General features: G+C 34.7%; 1 protein-coding gene and 1 pseudogene across 1 annotated transcript in view; one reads left to right on the top strand and one right to left on the bottom strand.

Annotated features, from left to right (window-relative positions):
* The window catches only part of Ptprq (protein tyrosine phosphatase receptor type Q), a 203626-nt gene that overhangs the window by 119493 nt on the left and 61992 nt on the right, over nucleotides 1-22141 (top strand). Inside the window, exon 27 of the mRNA XM_048358989.1 lies at nucleotides 12258-12581. Coding sequence (XP_048214946.1) covers nucleotides 12258-12581 — 324 coding nt within the window. The remainder of the gene's footprint in view (nucleotides 1-12257; nucleotides 12582-22141) is intronic.
* On the bottom strand, nucleotides 83-637 carry LOC125360868 (annotated as a pseudogene).

Genomic DNA, 22141 nt, shown 5'->3' with positions numbered 1-22141 from the left:
GCTGCTATTTGTTTTTTGTATTTTTTTTCCTGCCTTAGGTTTATTGGTAGAACCCACACAGGCCACCGGCGCCCTGCAGACAGCAGCCAGGCAGCCACAGCAGTCCACCATCTAGCGTGGGCAGACGGGGGTCTTCACTGTGGGGCTTTCACATGACCCTGGGGGCAGCAGCCTGGGCACCCTTAGGGGCAGCAGCCTGGCCCTGAGCCTGAGCTGGAGTGGTAGCTAGAGCTGCGGCTGCAGCCTGGGCCTTGGCCTGGGCCTGGGCCCTGGCCTTTGGCTTGGCACGCATGCGACCCTTGGCCTGTAGGCGCGGATGCCTTCCTGAGCTTGGGGTGGGCAATGAAGGCGAGGCGCTGCAGCTTGCCGGCGGGCTGCTTGGGGAGTTCGTCTTGATGGCCTCAGCCAGAGTGGCTCAGGGCCTTGGCATTGTTCGCCTGCACCTTCTTAAAGCCCTTCTTGTTGTGCTTCTTAGCAAAACGCATGTTCCGTAGGAACTTGGGGTCCACTTCCTTTAAAGATTCGTATCTTTGTGATCTGGGTTTCTTGATGCCATTTCTGTGCCATTTCCGGGACTGGTTGTGCGTGGTGTGGTTCTTGGACTTGGTCATGTCTGAACCGCCAGGCCGCGGGAGCCGCTGCGTGCTATTTGTTTTTAAAGACAAGTTCTTGCTGAGGCCAGGCAGGCTTCAAACTTGTCATCCTCCTGCCTCAGTCTGTTGAGTGTTCTCATGGATGCGTTTGGAACCACACCCACACAGGCCTTCGTTTTGAATGTTTAATGGAATTTGTATTCGTAGGACAGAACATATTGTTTGATGCATTAACTTATTACTTATGGCTAGGTATGATTTTGTGTGGTGGGGTTGTATATATGTCCAGGATTTACAGTAGACAGAAATTTACTTTTATTTTAATATCATTTTTGGCATTTATGTATATGTTGCATTGGACTAATAAAAGTAGTTGTGAATTATCCTTTCTTCCTTCCCTTTTACAAGTATTATTACCACTACTACTATTATTAATTTCTCCTAAATTGCTTCATGGAATCACCCAATTGAAAAACAAAATCTAGCCCGGAATTTTCTAACTTCCATTGAAATTTGTTTTTGAGCCATAGTTGCCTAAAATTATTTAATTTCCAAATATTTTAGACTTTTCTAGAGGGTTCTTGTCTACCATTTTTAATGTATGCATTGTCAGAGAATGCTTTGGTGAAACGTAATTAAAATATTGGCATTTCCTTCCTTTCAGTATATGATTTATCTGATTGAATTTCATATGAAAACCCTAGAAAACAATGCATATATTCCAGTTGTTGGCTACATAGTGTTATGTATCATTTCAATATTATAGGTAATTTTTTTGAAAAACATATCACCACTAATCTAACAGTTACTGTGAAGGAAATATCTAAGCCTCTTTTGCATTTTTCTTTTTTTTTAAAGTAGTTCTGTGTTTGTTTCATGCATTTTAATGATTGTAAATAAAAATGGTTCATGTTTATAATGGTTATATTTTACTGGCTGGTCCTTCAATCAATAAAAAAACTTTCCTTTTATTTCTTTAAAAATTGTTTGGTTAAAGGCTTTAAAAAAATCTGTCTTTACTATTAAATTGTTTCTGTCATCTTTAAATACAACAGTAGTGAATAGGAAGTATGAGTCTTAGGGGTAGCACATAATTAGGCTGATCATTTTTTTCTCATCTAACAACCTTACCATATCAATGAAGTATTTAATCGTTTAGAATTAAAATCATTTCTTATTTATTTGAGTTTAGATCTTAACTATTTCCTATATGTTTTCTCTTTTTTTCTATTTCATTTTAGTTCGTCTGTTCTTTCATTCTTATCCTTTTTGGAGCTAATTTTCTGGGAAATTAGTATTTTTCACATCGTATTTTAATTTCCTTACTGGATTTTTTTAAACTATATTTCTTTGCATTATTATTTTCAGCCTCTGATCAAAGGTGTACAATATGATTCCTTCACTTGTTATATCTACTCAGTATTATGTGGCTTTACATAAAATGCCTGAGTTTTGTAAAAGTACAGTCTCTTTTTTTTCTCTAATCTTATCTCCTTCTGCTATGATATGTTCAACAACCCCATCTTAAGCATTTTATATTAGAGTGTGTTGCAAATTCCACAATTTATTGTATTAGTTTTACTTACAAAATGAGTAGATAGTTAAATAAATTCAGCAAAGAGCACATATGTTTATCATATGTCTATCATTTTATTTTTCTTTATTTCTTTAATCATGTGTGAGAACTAATATTTCCTTTTCGCTAAAGAACTTTCTTGTATTTATGAAGTATAGCTATGCTTGTATCAAATTCTCTTAAATATTATGTATATGAAATATATAATTTTCTCTCTTAATTTTTGGAGGACAAGTTCTCTGGAAATAGAATTTTGCATTGTACCACCCCCATTTTTCATTTTGATGATACTATCCCTTTCTCTTCTAATGCCCATTATTCCTGATGAAACATTAACCAGTATCTGTACCATTAGGGGTTTTTTTTTTTTTTTTGGACTTGGGGTTGAACCCAGGACATTGCACTTGCTAGGCAAGTGCTTTGCCACTGAGCTACATCCCAGCCCCCCATTAGGGCTTTTTGTGTGCGTGAACTACGTTATTGTTTTTGACACTAATCTCAGATTTTGTCCCAACTTTTTTCTTCCAACTATTCTTAGAAAAGAAAAGGCAGTACTGGGGATTGAAACCTGGGCCATACTTAAGCACTTGAGACACACGTTCATCCTTCTGTGCCTTAGTTTTGTTTTGTTTTTTGTAAATGTCTTTTTATTTGTTTTTATTATTTAAATAGCTGTGCAAAATAGTTGTACAAAGCAGTTGCCCTTTAACAAACGGCAGTATACCTTGATCAATGTCATCCCTTTCAACATTATCACTCATCCCCCTGCAAGTTTTGCCCAGATCTGAATTCAGACCATGATCCTGCTACCTCTGTCTCCCACTTAGCAAAAGGCAGCATTAACATGTGTGTGTGTGTCTTTAATTTTAAACAGTAGTCAATGATGCCACATGGCATTGGTTCACACTCAAAATCCTAGCTGCTCATGGAGCTGAGACCTGAAGGATTTTATTTTGAAGATACCCTAGGCAGAAAAGTCCAGCAAACTGCATTTTCATTAACTAGCAAAAAGCTAGACTAAAGGGCATGACTCACGTGGTAGTGCACTGGCCATGAGCAAGAAAGCTGAGCAGGCTAAACACTTTGTACAGGCAAATAAATAAATAAATAGAAAGATTAAAAATAGAAGCGGATATGGCTAGTGTGGGTTTTGTTGCATTTATATGCTCTTAGTTTACTAAGATACTTGTATAACATAAAATAGTCTTTTTTCCAAAATAATGAATTATTTTCTTCAAACAGCCTTCTACTTTACTTCTATTATATTCTTCTGAGATTTCAGGTAAACAATTTTTGCTATCCCTTTTACGACTCTTCATTGTTCAAACTGAAGAATTTTTACTGATCTGTCAACAAATTCACAGATTTGGTGTCCTGCCTTATTTTCTGGAAAACCACTCAGTGCATTTTATTTCAAACATTGTACTAGATTGTATATTTTTCACTTTTTTTTATCATTTCCATTTCCGTGCCAAGGCTGTTTGTTCTCTAGTTGTGAGAATAAATTTCTCATATTTTCCATTAGGTCAAACAAAATATTTACAATAGCTTTTTTGAAGTTGCTTTCTATTAATTTGAACACCTTTGTATCCTATGATCTTTCTATTGACTATATTTTCCTCCTGTGTATAAGTTACATCTCTGACATTGGTAAGTTTCCCATCTTTCATAGTGACTTTTGAGTTCATACCAAATATTTTGGCAATGTATTGTAGAAATTCTGGAGTGTTGGCTTTTGTTCTAATGAGCCATTAAATTACTGAATGTTTATGAGTGTGTGATTTTATGCTTTGGTCTGGTCTCACTCTTAATTATAAGGTGAATTTCTTTATCTAAGGACATAGATAAAAGCAAAAGTACATGGCTAAAACTGGGTATGAGGCCTGAGTTGTTTACTTAATTGTGTGGGATTTACACCACAAGCTCTCCCTCCCCTGTAGTAGCTGTTATTTTCTCTTATGTATCCCAAATTGTATATCCTGCCTATGTATAATTAAGAAACTTGGAAGGGTTCTCAACAGACTTAGACCAAAATTTGAGTTGAAGCTATCTGTGGCTCTCTCTTTTGCTTGAGCTACCTAAGGCTTCACAGGCTATTTTCTGATATTTCAGGCCAAAAGCTGTTTCACTTTCTAGGATCACTGAGTTCATATTGATATCTGATTACATTTAATACAAATAGTTATTATGTTAGAGTCACCTAAACTTACTATGTTTTGGAATTGGAATATTTTTTGCTACTTTTGAAAAATCTGTTTCTTTTTTAAATTATATGTGAACAAGCTCCCTTCATGGTTTTAACAAAAACTGTAGTCACAGAAGATATTTTATGTAAAATAGCTTAATAAAACGTTTTGGTGATGGGTTCACAGAATAACGATTCATACTGCAATAAGATATATAATTTTAATAAATTGCTCATTAAGTATTTAGTTCTTTAAAATATATTAATAATCAGATTTTTTTTAGAATTGTCTTTCTTTGGTCCACAGAGGACTGACCAATTTCACACCATCTTTGACCCTTTCCCTTCTCTTAGCTGTTTCTCTTCCAACTCTACTTTCTTCCTCCCACCTAGTCTCTTTCCGTTTCTCATTTCTTCTCATGGATGTCCTGAAAAATACAATACTTTTCTTTTAACGGTTAGTTGTAGAACTTCTTTCTATATTTTAATCTTCTGTTAGAGCTTTAACCCTTAGAAGAAGGATGCTATTTTAGGTAGTATTCAGTTACAACCAGCATTGGTAGCTGCCTTTTTGAGCTCTTTGTCTTCATTATACATTCACTTATTTTTTAAAAGATATTTATTAGGTATCTATCTGTCTATGTCAGGCAGTGTATGCTTGTTTGTATATCTTCTCACAACTTTTTTTAACTGCTTATTGATTTTTGATGTGACCAGAACCTTAGTTCTTCCTCATCTGCTGTTCTGATATCCAAAGTGCTCATCTTATTAATTCACAATTTATTTATGTATATAGATGCTTTACCTGGCATCTTTTATTAATGTAAACTTCACTTTTCAAGACAATTTTATTTCTGTTAACAAGGAATGGAGCTAATATTTTATTTACAAACTCAACCTCAAGTGAATGCTTATGAGTCAGGATGCCTTTCTAATTTTATCATCACTGCTAATGGTTCTGTCGTTTCCAGATGTGACAGAAGTGGTCTTAAAACCAAGTAAGTGCAATCTCCAGTTACTGCCCAAAGAACTGTTTCAAATAAAATAATTTAAATCCTAATTGTGATTTAGGGTAACATATTTCATAGTTTCCCATATAGTGTTTTCCAGCCCAAAGAGTGTATATCTCAAGTAAATTCATTTGCCATTCAAACAGAACACATTTAAAATCCATTTTCCTCATAGTGTTTTCTAGAATAAGGCCTGTCTTTCTAGAAAGATTACTGAAATGCTTGAAGTTCAATAATACTTTGTTTAAAGGCTAAAATATCATTGGTACAATATCATTTTGGGCACTAGTTCATTTGAACATGTATTGAAAGATACACTAGTAAGTCTTAGTTCCATTATGGCTATTTTTTTCCGTTGTTTTCACCTAAGTGTAATAAATATGCACTGGAAGAAGATTTCATTTGAAACAAAAATGTGACTATCAATTTTCATTCTGAGTTTCATATTACCTGAAAACATATTTATGTAGCACATTTTGGTAGTGCTCTTGAGGCTGTTTTAACTCCGCTGAACTAAGCCAACCATCACAGAGAAGAACTAATTTTTACCAAAAGTGACTGAAAGTATTTTATCTACCTGATTTGAAAGACTGGATAGGAAAGAGATGAGTTAGCAAACTTACTATGTACAATATAAAAATGGCATTGCTCAATAAATTGCATGAATTTAATGCATGAGCATTACATAATATGCTATTAGTTTCTAGGAAATTATCTTTGATTTCAGTATCAAACATTATTGCATATTTGTTTGCCTTTTTGATCAAGATTTACAATCTTTATTTTTCTCCTGTACTATTTCCTGTATTTTTAGTGCTAAATTCATGACCTATATCTATAACATTTCTTTTGCCTACTAATGTTATTACACAGTTTGTTTGATTTCTATTTTCTCGATACCCATCACATCATCATAGTCTTCTAATTTCCCCCTGAATTCTTGATCTTTAGCATTATAATGTGCATTTTATTGCACATACACGGTATCTGATCAGTATCTATAAAACTTAGCTTTGCTCAAGTGTTCCTTTGTCAGATTTTTCTATTAGTTAGAGCAAGCTTTGACATTCCCAGTAACTCCAACTTAATTTTCTCACTTTTATTATACTTAGTACTACTTTACTTACACTAATTTTCTCCAACCTAGGGTACTTCCCAGGTCTTGTAAACAGTTTTTTTTTTTGCCACAAATCCATTGTTTCCAACATTCAACAAGCTTGAATATCTTTTTTGTACCAACCCTTAATTGTTCCTTCCAACTATAGATCCTAGATCGCTTCCTTCCTCTGAGCCATTCCTGTTATTATTACCTATTCCTGATGTCTCAATCAACTGAATTATATTTCATATTACATATACACATATATAGATGGATATATGTATATTAAAAGGACCTTGTATCTATACCTTATTTTTTTAAAGAGTTGTAAATTACATAGCATTTCTAGAACCAGAATACTTTTGTGCAAATTAGGAAAGATATTGATACTTGCATGTATTATAAATATAATTCATAAATTTTCATGCAAGTGCTTTGCTTAAGAGACAGTACATCTTTATTCTTGATGATTAAAGTGTATTGTCACAGAAAAGCACTGAACTGTGTTCTTCTGCATGAGTATAATTAACTAGGTCAGAATGCTACCATGAGAGGGTAGCAACTTCTCATAATTGACATGCAGAAATTAATAGAATGATTACACTGCATACACATTTTCATCTTCTAAGTAAAATCAACTGGCATACACTGAAAACCATAACAAGTCCTACTCATATAGTTCTATAGACACTCATTTCAACTGTGATGAAATATTTTTCCAGGACAAATAATTTATGAATAAAATGTAATTTACTGAATACCTTGGCAGTTAATGTTGATCGCTTCATCACAGTTCAGTCATGTTTAGAAAATTTAAGCAAGCTGTGTGATTACTCCAGGAAGCATGGAATGATGTGTTCAAATTAGTACCATCTGTGGATAGAAAAAGTTTGAGGTTTTTAGTCATTCTTAAAGAATGGAAATCTGATTCTCCATGCTAAAATGGTGTAATCCTTTTTCTATCTGTAATTCAATAGGGCAGTTGCCTTGAAATAGTCTAGTTCAACACACAGTTCACAAGAAGAGAAGATAGTGAATATAATGAGGGTTACTGGTGGTCAGTAATGAGTATATATGAAGTTGTCTTGTCAAAAACAATGTATGAATTATTCTACTGATTGTGTTCATTTCTGGTACATCTTTTCAAGTACATCAAATAGAAAAATGTGAACTCTGTTTTATACCACATGTGAAATCAAGGCCTTCCTCAGTGAATCATAATTTTCTCATGAGGTCAACAAATAGTCGTTGGGAACTTTGTGCTCCAATGTCTCATCCCTGCGTGTTCCAGTCATATGGCAGGCAGCCTTTCCCATACTTTTTAATTCCCCATATTTTAATTCCCATTAAAAATAACTTGCCTAGGCTCTGTTTCTTGGTCAGGTTATAGTAAAATTCTATTTAGACTTTTTCCCTCTGAAATACTTATTTGGAGAAATATGGTCTTGAAATTAATATTATTTCAATGAACAGTTCTACTCTGCATCAAATTTTTTCCTTAAATTCTTCTTCTCTAGTGTACGAAAATTGTACGAAAAATGTTAGGCCACAGAACTAAGACATCTAATCATCTCTGTTGATGAGATCTGAAAGGGCTTCCTTCTCAGCTTTCTCTGGCTCATTGTGCAGTAAATATAACCCCTTTCCTGCCAACCTACAGTGGCTTAGAAAACCCTAGAGAAAGCAGATTGAAAGATTAATGATAGTTGGTGGGATACTCAAATGAAAGGGTATTGGTTGCACCATATTAACTTTGTTTCCGTGGAGAAAATGCACAGTGTCATTTGTAACATAATTTTAAAGTATCTACACAGCACTTAGGATTAAACTAAAAAGTTAAAATTCATATAAAAAAGGCTTACCATGATGTGATTTCTGCCTATATCCCATCCATCCGCTAGATCCCATGCATTTACTGTTGAAGGCGGTCCCCTTTTCTGTTTTCAATGAGCCATACTCTGTTCTTCCACTAGGTCTTAAACATGTTCTGGGGCTTTTCATATGGGAAGCTACTTTCTTGCGCCACAGAATGCCTATTAAGTCATAGCTTATTAGGAAAGTTTTCCTGGCCCTCTCACTATATCAAATTCCTGTTATCCCCTCTATTCATTTACTCATAGATTAAAACATATTTATTAAATGAATTGTTGTGATCATTGGCCAAGACACTGGGCACTACAAACCAATACGTAAATGTGCAGTTTATGTGTATGTATAAACACACACATTTTGGAAGGCTTTTAAAAATATTTTAACAATATTGATAAAGAAGCAAAATGTTTCTCATCCTTTGAATAGAATGTTGGTGTGAGGAAGAGATAAAAACAGGATAAAAACAGACATTTTGAAAAGTACACAATTCAAAAATAATGAAGACAAAATAAGCCATTTTTTCTGAAATTATAACTGCATAAGGAGTGATTGGACATTTTGTACAGGGAGGTTCTGTTGGATTTATATAACTATATAACAAATAAGCACAAATTTGGCAATTTACAATACCAATTGGCTAATTCATAGTGCTATCTATCAGTTGGAAATACAAGCATATTAGGCCTAGGATTTTCATCTCTTAAGTGACAATCAAAGTTTTCATTAAAGTATGTATTTTTACTTGGAATTCAGTCATCTTCCATGTTTGTTCTCCTTGTTCTTTCTCCAAGTTTTTTGTCCTCCTTGGGTTGATTTACCACCCATCTTCCCTGTTTCCTGACTGTCTCTTACCCAAAGGCTGCTCTCATCTCCTAGAAATGACCTGAATTCTTTATTAGGAACTATATCCACTCTCTTCATGATAAATAAAATTAGGCGTACTCTACTGTAAGTAGCATGTGCAGTATTTTATTTTTAGGGCTACTTTTAAGGTAATGCCAATTAAATGAAATACAATTTAGTAATAAATATTAGAATTTCTAAACCAAGTAACTGAAGATGATCATGTTATAAAATAATAAAATCATGTAAGAAAATGTAATAATTTTAATTAAGACCTGTTATCTTCCCATATGGTGTGTGTGTGTGTGTGTGTGTGTGTGTGTGTAAAAGATCTTCATAGAATCTAGAAAAATTTAAGAACAAATTCAATATTTTAATTAATCTTGACTATTCACAATAGAACTCTAGACTCAAGCATTCATCTACCATTTGATATCATCTTTTCTTTTAATTTTAAAACATTTTTATTGTCAAAGTGAAGTACAGAAGGGTTACAGTTACATATGTTAGGTAGTGAGTACATTTCTTGTCTAACTTGTTATCCACTCCCTCATTTTTCTCCCACCTTTCCTCCTCCCCAATTCTACCCCACCCCAGAATTGTATAGTTAGTTTATAACATATTGTCTCCTAAGCATTGCTATTGCATTGGTTTGCCTTTTTCCCTTTGCCTTATCATTTTAATGTTCTCTTTCTCTTCCCTAATTCAGACAGACATACATAAGATACCTAGGATACCAGAAACAAATACAGTGGGAACAGGGGCTAAATCATGGGGAAAATGAGTAGAAGAAAAAAGAAATAATGTCACATAGTACATTGAAAATAACAATATCAATGATAAACCACTTGTTTCCATATTTTGGATATAATTTCTCTTGGTGTCATCTTCTATGATCATATGCACATAGAGCTATTGTGATCATCTGCCAAGACTATCCTAGATGTATACTAATTATTACCAATAAGGGAAACCATAGAGTTTATGTTTCTTTGGGCCTGTCTCACTTTACTTGGTCCATTTTTTAACTGTATTTCTCCCTCTGTCTCTCTGTCTCTGTCTCTGTCTCTGTCTCTGTCTCTCTCTCTCTTTCTCTCTCTTTCTCTCTCTCTTTTTACTGGGGATCCAACCCAGAATGTTGCACTTGCTAGGCAAGCACATTGCCACTGAGCTACATCTCAGCCCTCCATTTTCTTATGAAAGGGGCAATATCATTCTTTCTGATAGAAGCATAGAATTCCATTGTGTATATATACCACAATTTCTTGATCCACTCATCTTTTGAAGAACATCTGAAGGGTTGGTTCCATATTTTAGCTATGGTAAATATTGCTGCTATGAACATGGTTGTGATTATAGCTTTAGTATGGCCTTGTGATCCTTTGGGTAAGTGCCCAGACTTGAGATTGTTGGATCATAGGGGAGCTCTATATTTAGCCTTTTGAGGAACCTCTACATTGCTTTCCAAAGTGGTTGAACAAGTTTAAACTCCTACCAACAGTGTAGTAGCATTCTCTTTTGGCCACATCCCCACCAGCAACTGTTGTTTTTAGTTTTCTTGATGATGGCCATTCTTACAGGGGTGAGGTGGAATCTCAATGTTGTTATTATTTGCATTTCTTTTATGGCAAGGGTTGTTGAACACTTCTCCATGTGTCTCTTGGCCATTCTCATTTCCTCTTCAAAGAAGTCTCTCTTTAAATATTAGCCCACTTACTATTGGAGCAGTTGTTTCTTTGAGGATTTATTATGGAAGAACTTAAATTTTTGGTGTTTTAAAGGCATTTCTGGATTAATACACTTGTATAAAAGCTTGAATTTTATCCTCTAGGCTTCCTTCTTTTACAGTTTCCTTTCTTGTTAGTAGTGACCTCATTTTTCACCTTGGCCAACTGAAAACCTTAGAGCTTTCTTTTACTCCTGCCATTCTCTCACACTATACATGACACACCTCAGAAAATCCTCTCTATCATCTGGTAAGATCTATTTATGATCCAAATACTTATTTTCACTGATGCTGATACCATCTTAGTCCAGGCCTACAAGATCTCTTGTATCAGCACTGACATTGAATACTTACTAATTAGTCTCTTCATTTCCATCCTTTCCCACCTTTAATCTATTCTCAACTCAATGGTTAGTGTGATTCTGTGAAAGCAACTGTTGGAGCCTGGTACTGCTCTGCTCAAATGAAAACCATAAAAATATCTGACAATAAAGTAGATAATCTGCCCTTCACTCTTCCTCCTCAGACCTTGGCTGGGCTACTGTTAGTCCTTCTAGCCTCCTGATTGTTCTTCAAGTATAGAAAGCATGCTTGTGCTAGGGCCCTTAATGTTTCTCTTCTGGGGATGATGTGATTGGAGATGCCTTTCCAATGCCATAGTCTGTATTTTAACATCAATGTATTAGGGCTAGGAATGTGGATTAGTGGTAGAGTGCTTGCCTAGTATGCATGAAGCCCTGGGTTCAATTCCTTAATACTACATAAACAGAAGTGGTCCTATGGCTCAAGTGATAGAGTGTTAGCCTTGAGCAAAAGAACCACAGGGACAGTGCCCAGGCCCTTAGTTCAAGCCCCAGGACTGAAAAATAATCAATATACTAGATGGTAACTCTGTAAAAGGTTCTGATCAGCTTAAATATGCACAAAATAAGTGAAAATCAACTCATTTGTTTAAAGTTGTTTTATAATAAACATTGTGTACAATAATTATGAAAAGAATCTTCATGGGACTGAACACATAAAAATGCAGAGTATTCCTGGGTAATTACTTAGAATGATATGAGTACATAATTGTCTTTTCTACCAGAAAAAGTTTTCTTTCAATATGAAGCGAAGTTTGTGTGGATTTGGGGACTTGTGGGCTTAAAAATCATTGCCTTTTGGTAGTTTGGAAGCAATGAATGCTGGGTGGTCTTATTAAATATGCAGCTGTTAATTAATGTAAGTACTGTAATAGTTGATTGATTTCCACTGGTTACATTATCATAGAATATTTTCACAATATTGTTTCTTCTGTTTACAAATGATTGATAATTTCAGGTGTTTCTGATTCTTTTTCCTTTGAATTTTTAGTTCCGAGTGCACCCACAAACCTTGCTTTTTCCAATGTTCAGTCGACTAGTGCAACCCTGACCTGGCTGAGACCTGATTCCATCCTTGGCTACTTCCAAAATTACAAGATAACCTCTCAACTTCGTGCTCAGAAATGCAGTGAATGGGAATCTGAAGAATGTGTTGAGAACCAAAACATTCAATACCTGTATGATGCTGACCTCACTGAGGAGACAGTGTATGGACTGAAGAAGTTTAGATGGTATAGATTCCAAGTGGCTGCTAGTACAAATGCTGGCTATGGCAATGCTTCCCACTGGATTTCTACACAAACCCTGCCTGGACGTGAGTAGTGTCCTTTATTAGTGTCCTTTATTTTGTTGTGTTTTCTGTCAATATACTAAAGATTTCTATGTAATCAAATTGTGTGGAAAATCACTGAATATAAAATGAAGTTAATATACAGGCTAACTCAAGCAATAACATATTTTCCTTCAATTAAAATCGCATAGAAAATTCATTTGTGGTTATATTCAATAATTTTCTTAAGCTTCCAGAATTATGACAAATATGTTGCAACAAGGCATTTTGGAAAGACGCCATTGTGGTGTATCATTTAGGCCATGCTATCTAGTGCCCCTGATTGATATCTCTATATTCATTTCACTAGATTGAGAGAAGAAAAAAAAATACAGACACATATATCCCAAAGGTATACTGTCATCTGCATTTCTTTTACAACTTTTACCTTTAGGAAATCTACTTAGATGCTTTTGCATAGAAATCAATAAAGCATACATAAATATTTCTCTTACACTATATGTTGAGATAGGTAGATGATAAATACAAATATATGTATATATGATATATATGTATGTATATATATGCATTATTATTTGTCTGCTTGCCAAAAATGAAAATCATCTCCTCTTTGCCATTGACTCATTTCAATGCCCCCATCTAAATATGTCTTGTCTTTGTTTGCATTGTTGTTGTGTAAATCCAAGCTTTTCTTGCTTGCTGTCACTGTGCTAACCAGACTAAAGGCCTGAGCTTCATGTTAGAAAACCTAACAGCTGAGTCACTTTCTTGCTTAAAGCTGTTGAATGAGTTCCCATGGCTTTTAGGATAAAATATAAATTCCTTTGCAAGATGAACAAAGCTCTACCTAATACTTTACCTTTATTTTTTTAAACCAGTTTTCCCTTTGCTTTACCTACTATTAACACTACATTGGTTTTGCTACCTAAAAATGGAAATTAGACTTTAGCTCCTCTGCCTGTGCCCAACATGTTTTATTTGCATGGAATGTCCTCCACATGTCTTTTCATATTAGCAGAAGATATGTATATATTTCTACTGATATAATTCTTGCTCAGCATAAATTTCCCTTACCACTCAATCTAAAAATAGCTAGGTAGCAATTTTATATAACATCATCTTGTAACCAACACTTAACCATTGGCTTAATTTTTTCATTTTTCTTTATTTACTTGTTTTTAGAGACTGCCTTCATCATTGCTATTTCTTATCACCTTGAATCATGCCTGGTACTAGCAGGTAATCTTGGTATTTCTCAAATGAGTGAAATTTGTTTGAATAAGCTACAGTAGGAAGTGAGGATTGTTCTCTAATATAGGTGATGGTGAGACGGCAGTACCATGAAAAGAAGAGAGAAATATGAGAACTGATTCATTCTAGGATCAGTAAATAACAGTTGCAATTACGGACCTATTGATTTAAAAAGAAATGACTATTATAATTGAAATGAAAAAGATGTTTGAAGATTACAACATCACTAATGCTAGGGTCCATAGTTCCCTTAGCTGGTAGCAGTAGGTAAAATTACAAGGGCAGATGTGATAGAAAAGTGGGACATTGATTGAATAATAAATGTGGTTATCACAGGAATTGATGTACTTTGAAGTCAGACAAGTACCATGGTGAATGAAGTTGGCTGCTGGTAGATGACTGGGAGTGATGAACCCTTGGCAAGTTAATAGAGAATGTGTCCTCTATAAAGGAGCCCCATTACTGCTGGCTGATTACTATCCCATAGACAGCCCATGCTATTAGATCTTCTGATGTTTCCAGGGAAACAGGAAGATTAGTTACTTTTGTGTGAAAACACTCCATTTCTTCTTTGCAACTAATTTTTTAAAAGTTAAAAAGATGTAGCTAGCCAGGAGCTGGTGGCTCATGTCTGTAATCCTAGCTACTAAGGAGATTGAGATCTGAGGATTGCGGTTCAAAGTCAGCCAGGGCAGGAAAGTCTGTGAAACTCTTATATCCAATTAACCACCAGAAAACTGGAAGTGGTGCAGTGGCTCAAGTCTTGAGCTGAAGAGCTCAGGAACAGTGCTCAGGCCCAGAATTAAAGCCCCAAGACTGACAAAATAAAGAAAAGAGAAGGAAAGAAAAGAAAAGAAAAAGATGTAGCTGCTTGACCTAAACATGTCCTATCTAGCCAGTGGACACCTCATGTGTATCATTGGGTTAAAATACACCTGTGTGACTTTTTGGTTTTGACTCATTTTTTTTTCTAATGATAAATATATTTGAATTTCTAAGTTTCATAATTATATGGTAAAAGAAAATGTATGTTCATTATAAGATGTCAAGGAGGGATAATCTGAGATTGCATTGATATAAAACAAAAATTATGTATATCATGCATATTACTACATACATATATAAACTGTATGTATATAAAAACTAAAAATAGAGTCTGTTGTAAAATAATATGAATAAAATGAATCAGAAAAGTCAATTAGTACAAGTCATAAAGAGCAGTAGTGATTTTCTCTTCCCCCATTCCTGAGACTTGAACTCTGGCCCTAGAAGTCATTCCTGAGCTTCTTTTGCTCAAGGCTAATGCTCTAGCACTTGAAAGAGGGTACCATGTGTGTGGCTTTTTCCATGATTAATTGGAGATACGAGTTTGACAGACTTTCCTGCATGGGCTGGCTTCAAACTGCGAGTCTCAAAACTCAGCCTCCTGAGTAACTAACTAGGAATACAGGTGTGAGCCACCAGCACAGGGCTTGAGCAGTAATATTATTTTTAATAATCAAATAATGTTTACATATTTGTTATGCATGTCAAATATTAACATTTAGATGAAGAAAATTAATGATTTATGTATTATCTACCATTGTTGAAATTCAGCTCTTGTTTTAATGATACAACCTAATATTAGAAAAACAGTCTGAATAATAAGTATAAAAGCCTCTAAAATGCCTTGTGGTGTATGAAATACATTATTATTAAGCTTCTCTGAGCTCATGGAGATAGGAACAAAATTGGGAATCAAGGTTGCAAAGTAGGAATATAATGAGAACTAAATTGAGTTACTCTTTGAATCTGAACCTGCAATGACTTACCAGGGTGAATAGAGGAAACAATACTTGATGAACTCAGTCTAACATTCTCTTCCTCCATATGCTCTGATCTGTCTAATGGAAGCTAACTTGTATTTCTCCGTGAGTCATCTGCATAATAATAATTCTACTCCATGCTGTGTATATGGAGATACAAAATGTGAAAGTTACAAAAATAAGACATTTAGCTTGAAATATTAAACTCCTGCACAATATTTTCTGCCCTTCTTATTGTTCTGATTATTCCTATACTCACAATCAGTGTCACTTGTGCAAAGTGGGGGTATATAATAGAAGGCTGTTAAAATCTGTGTGGTACACATACTGTTAGTGTTGAGGAAGTGTACAAATTTAAAGAAGTGTGGGTGTGAAATCAATATGGAATGAAGAGACTCTTGTGATGTGCATCTCCTATAGACCACCAGGACTGGGAGATTGCAAGAGAGGAAAAATTCCTGGGGTAACACTTAGGTTGTGAAACCACAGGATACCATAGTCATGAGGAATTTTAACTACCCAAACATCTGTTGAGTGAAAAAAAAATTCAAGAAAACATGCCTCATCAAAGAAGTTTCTAAGGAATGTAACTTTATCATCTCAAAAGAAGAAAAGTCAGAGGATAGAATAAGCCTTAACATTATTTAAAATAAGAAAATGCTAATAATATATTGAATATACTGAAATATATTCAATTGTTTCAATTTATGCTCAACTGTATAATACACCTACAATGTGTTACTACAGTAACACAAATATGACTTCTATTTTCTATGAAAAGGCTATTTAATGAAAGAAATAAGGCTAGCCATAAATAAATAAGAAAAAAATAGATGTGAAGTCATAGAGAAACCTATTTAATGACAGTACATTTGCAGAATGGTTCTCTGTCTTCTTGTTACCAGACAAAACAAGAACAATTTATTCTTTAGATGAGAGCTCTACTTCTGTTAGAAGCTGGTGAAAGTCTTCTAAAGCAGTCAACAAAGCTACCAGATGTGTGATTCAAAGCATCTACCTCCTGTGGGGCAGTAATATTGCAGTTACTGATATGATCACTGTAGATTTTCACAGTCAGTCTCCCTTTACCACTGACCCCAAGACACTGCCAGTGTTTAGTCTTTAGTTTTGTGATTCTAGGAGTGATTCTTATTTGTTCTCATCTACCTCAACTCAATGCTTGAGACCCAGTTGAATTTACCTTCTGAATTTTTCTTGTATTTGTACTTACTTTTCTCTGGTAAGCATCTCTTAACATTTATGTCCTAGATTATTGTAAAAGAAACTAAATGATCTGTCTATTCATTTTCTACTTTCTAACTCAGCTTTAGAATACCATTGAATGACCATGTTGTTCCTCTACTGAAAATCTTTAATCATTTTCTGTCTGTATGTAAAAAAAAATGTTCCTTTAACAAGTATCAGGGTATTCATTTTGGAGGTTATATTCTTTACATTTGCATCCTTCATGCTCCAGAACCTTTGCTTTGTTTTTATCCTGTCCTTCTCATACTCCTCTTTGGGAAAGCAGCTACTTTTCCCTTTTTCTTTGGCTTTATGTTGCTTATATCATTTGGCAAACCTTCAATAAATCCCCCTTTTCTATTCCCACTTCCCCAAACTACCTTCTAAATGATTAAACATACTGTATTATGGTTATTTATCACTTGCTTTTGTGGGATTAGGGGTTCTTTAGAATTAAAATTGGTCTACTATCCTGTCTTAGGAATGCTTCAACATTTCTTGTATACCTGTTACTTCAGTCTGGGGATGAGGGCTAGGATGTGGCTCAATGATGCAGAACTTGCCTTGCATATAGGGAGTCAGGGGTTTTAGATCTAACTCTATGAAGAGAAAAGAGACTTTTTTTTTCATAAATATGGAAGGAAGGCATTTGTCTTTTGAGAAGAAGTTGTGTTAAAAATTCTCCAATTTCAAAATAGCATATTATAGCTTATATGAATTTTCTTTTATTTTTATATCTAGACTTTGTCTTTCAAACATTTTCCTGGTTACTATAAAAAACGAGCATTCTACTGCTCAGTTACCATCTATGATTGATATATTCAGCTGTTTTATGTTGCCAAATCAGTCTATTTTGAGTGATGATCAGTTTTGAGTTTTCTTTTTATAAATATAAAGAATATGAATTATTTCACAGTGAAAAGAAAGATGCACAAAATAGATCTACCAAGATTTTAAACAGTGAATTAAATCAATACATGTCTATTTTAAAACGAAGCACTACAATAAAAAGATTTGTTAGTTAACTGGAACTGAATTTGTAGTTATGGTGGGAACCATCTTACTTCACAGTTTATCCAGAAAGAAAAATACAATGAAAAAGAAGTAGAGCAATTGGTGGAATTAGTGTAGCTTGATGTACTTGTAGCCATATTGACTGCCTGCTCCCAAGTTCTTCCACACTAGTTTTTCAGACCTCACAGAAACAGTAATGTAATCCTCATGCCACTCTTACTAAGAGTTATAATCATCACTGGTCATTAAACTGAAAAGCTGTATCACTGCTTTTTTCAAACGATAGGTTAGTATTTGTTCTTAACTTGTTCTTAAACTTGAACTGCAGTCTTGACACTCAACTGGAGTGGATGCTATTTTCTTAGAGTAAGAATCACAAGTGTAGGGCATGAGTAGAGTATTTGCTTTCCAGTGACATTCTCAGTGATGCCAATGCCACTGGCCTACAGCTACAGACCACATTTTGAGAACTACTGTGCATAAAGTTGTTTCAAAAATATGATGTAATTCTAGGAAAATATGTGTTATCCTAAATCAGTAGTACCAATATTAGAATATTTTCATTCTTGCTTAGAATAGCTGATAAGTTTTGTGGTTTTTTTTTCCTTTTTTTTTGTTCTGTTTGTGGTTTGGGCATATTTTACATTATCAGTGTGAAATGAGTCACATAGCAATTGTGTTACAAATCCAGTGAGATGATTATGTAATAAATCAGTGTGAACTTCCATGAATCCTTCTCAGTCCTTATGAAGCAGTCTCATCTGAAAAATTCTTAAGCTAACAACAGTTTCTCTTTGTGATACCATCTTACAGTTGGGAAATTTAAGTGTAAAACAAAATAAATCTCTTGTAGAATAGTAGGAAACATTTCACATATCCTGTTCATATTTCTAATGAAACACCATTTCAACAGTGGTATATCCATGCTGGGCTGTGAGGCTACTGCTACCTAGGAAAACATTCAACATTAGTGTAGATGAGCCATTTACCGTAAAGCCATAACCACTGGACAGAGGTAGGTCTAGACATGTCCATGGAATGTAGACATATGAAAATCTAATTGTTGAGTTTTTTCTGGGTTCATGATGTCCTGAATTCTTTAAAACTCAAGAAATACACCCATCTATTTGTATTTCCTCTGATTTCTAGATGTCTAAAAGTCAAAGCTAATTATTTTGGTCTATTGAACAAAGTCAACCCACAATTCTGGAAGTTGTTAGTACTGTGTAACTAAGTAACAAGAGAGCACTTTACTTTGTGGTGATAATCCTTAGGAATCATGTGGACTAACAGATTCTAAAATGAAAACATTCAGAATGATATACTTTTCAAATAAACTATAAACTGAACTTAGTTACCAATAGACAAACTCAATGAACAGATCTCAAAATTTTCTGTCTTATGAGTGACTGTTAGATAGTTTAATTATTTTATGTCCATTCTCTTAGGAAACTCACCATTTTATACAGTACTTTCTATAATGTTTTCTAGCATTAAATTACATTTAAATAGATCTACAGAAGGCAAAGTTGGGAACAGGTCTTTAAATGTGCATATTCTTAAAATTTAGTGTTAGATATATCAAAAATCATTGGTCCTTAATCAAAGTGGCCCAGACTTGAGGATATTCAAACTTTTACATGAACTAGGCAAAATGATGGCCTATCCAGACTCACCTTTCAACTAACACACTTAGCAGGGAGACACAGATGGATGGGAAAGATGACCCTGACCCACATAAGACCCAAATTCCTGTGCAGGGATAGAAGCATGATAATCAGGAAATGATGGTTGTTAGTTACAGAAAATGCATTATTGTGAAAACCAGGGGAAAAGTGCTTATGAGAGGAAGTGATTGGATTATGGAGAATGAGAGAATAAGGATAGATCATTCCTACTGAGTAAATTGCTGTGATTTATAAGAGAAAGGGTATAGTGATATCTTGGCCCACTACTGACCAGATTCATTTCACAAACAATCTTAAATCAGAATGTGACAGTTTATGGGGAGACAAACAAAGCCTCCCAAAGATGCTTATGAGTTACTAAGCTTTCAGACTGGTAGAGTTCTAGCCACTCTCCCATCGCTTTACCCCCATCAACTTCCTTTATTTCCTAGTGGACATTTATAATTGTTATTTTGTATTTTCCCTTAATGTGATTCTAGTACTAGACTACTATATACTATGGTCAAAGAGTAAACAATAATAGTATATTTGGTTATCCATTTTTGGAAATTTGAAAAATCCTAGAGAAATTTATCTAAAACAAATTACAAATTTATAAATATATTTGGACTATTTGAATGTTACAAAAATAATTAGATGCTATTTTCAGGATAGATGGTTATTGAGTGTTTGAAATTTTTCTTTAATATTGCCTATGAATTAATCAATTAGCTTTCATCTTTCAGTCAGAAATACAGTGTTATTCATTAATTACATATAAGATATATTGTTGTGTAGGTTTAATTGTTTGTTGTTTGTTTTGGACTTCAGAGTTCTCATCTTTCAAGGGCTGATATTGGTAGAAAACATGCTAGGAGAAATATTTAAGAAAAATCACCCAACATTAAATACACTGTACAACAAGACAAGTGATTTTATTACGTTCACTGACCATGTAAGCACAGTTTAAAGGAAGAAGGAAACAAGAACAACATTAAGAAAAGTTCATAAAATGACATTTAAGCACAGCTCAGCAAGGGGCTAAATAATTTGCTTTAAAACATGATTTATCAGTGTATGGCACATAAAATATTTAGTAGAATGCTTATATGCACTGTGAGTGGCATTTTCCTCTCAGCTCTGCGTGGGATAGCAGAGTTTGATTATGACTATTACAGGAATGATTGCAGGATTGACATTTTCCTGTGGAAGTCAAGAAGTTGAAATAAGGCATGATGCTGTTTTCTGGCTGCCATGCACACCTATTTGAGAGCCCATGTTTTGGCAAATAGTTTGGGGTCTGTCCTCAAGTGAATGTCCGAAGGCATATACTGTGGAACAACCATGTGGACATAATCTCCTGAAAATATTTTAAAATAAAAGCTACCTTTTCCATACTAAGGAAAGTTTACCAACTTTTCCAAGCCAAGAAAAATTTCAGCAGAATGTCCATAATCATATCTGGGAAGTGGGAAGGTGATTTCCCATTGGTCTGCTCGAATGAATTGAGTTTAAAAGTATAGTTCTAATAGTACTGAATTGACTTTATAGAGGCCCATGAATCAACTTGGCTGTGGAAATGGTCGTTTCTCTTTTGGTCTTATTAATTTTGACTGATGTTCATAGTATAGTTAGATATCAAGAACTCCATCCAGCTGAATACCCAAGGCTCATACCTGTAATCCTAGCTATTCAGAATCGTGGGACCTAGAGGCTCAAGGTTTGAATACAGCACTAAGAGAAAAGGCTGAGAAACTCTTATTTCCAGCAAGTACCAGACTGGAGAGATATCTAGGTGCTAGAGTGTGAGCCATGAGCAAACAAGCCATGCAGGAGGGCAAGTTAATGGGTACAGGCCTTGGTACCAGCAAAAAAAGAAACACAATCTATCATTCTATGGTGGCCTTTTCTAGTTCATAATAACTCATGATGACATTTGTCTTTTTATCTATGATATCTTCCTACAAAGACTTTAGCAGTAATCTTAAAAGACCCTATACAATCTGTCCCTCATTTCCTTTATCTCTAAATTTTGCATATATTATGTCTTTGGGAAAATCATTTGTAATTATCAGTAATCCAGTCTTTATTTTTAACTCCTTTTAAAGTTGGTTCTGTGCACCATACCAGAGACACAGCAATGTATTTTAGAAAAATAAAAACTTAAACTAAGAAGTCCAAGATTGAGGCACCAACAGGTTTGGCTGCTTTGGGAATTGTTCTTCTAGAAGGATGAGTGAGAAATGAGAAATTCTATGTCCTCACCTGGTAGAAAACGGAAAAACACACTAGCTCAATATTCTGAGGATCCTCTTCTATAAGAGCTACAATCTCATTCATAAGAGGAAAATACCTAAAATCTAAGGTCTTACCTTTTTTTTTTTCTTTTTGAATGGTACTGGATTTGAACTTAGGGTCTGGTGCTTGCTAGGCAAGCACCTTACTACGTGAACAATTCCTCTCACTCTTTTTTAAAGTTACTTTTCAGATAGAGTCTTGCATTTTGCCTGGGGCTACCTAGAACTGCTGTCCTTCAGATCTCTGCCTCCCAAGTAGCTAAACTTACTGGACTGAGCCACTGTGCCCATTCAGTTTCCAGTTC

The sequence above is a fragment of the Perognathus longimembris genome, chromosome 1 (assembly GCF_023159225.1).
Source record: "Perognathus longimembris pacificus isolate PPM17 chromosome 1, ASM2315922v1, whole genome shotgun sequence".
In the NCBI taxonomy this organism is placed as follows: domain Eukaryota; kingdom Metazoa; phylum Chordata; class Mammalia; order Rodentia; family Heteromyidae; genus Perognathus; species Perognathus longimembris.
This window is presented reverse-complemented; position numbering and strand designations above follow the sequence as displayed.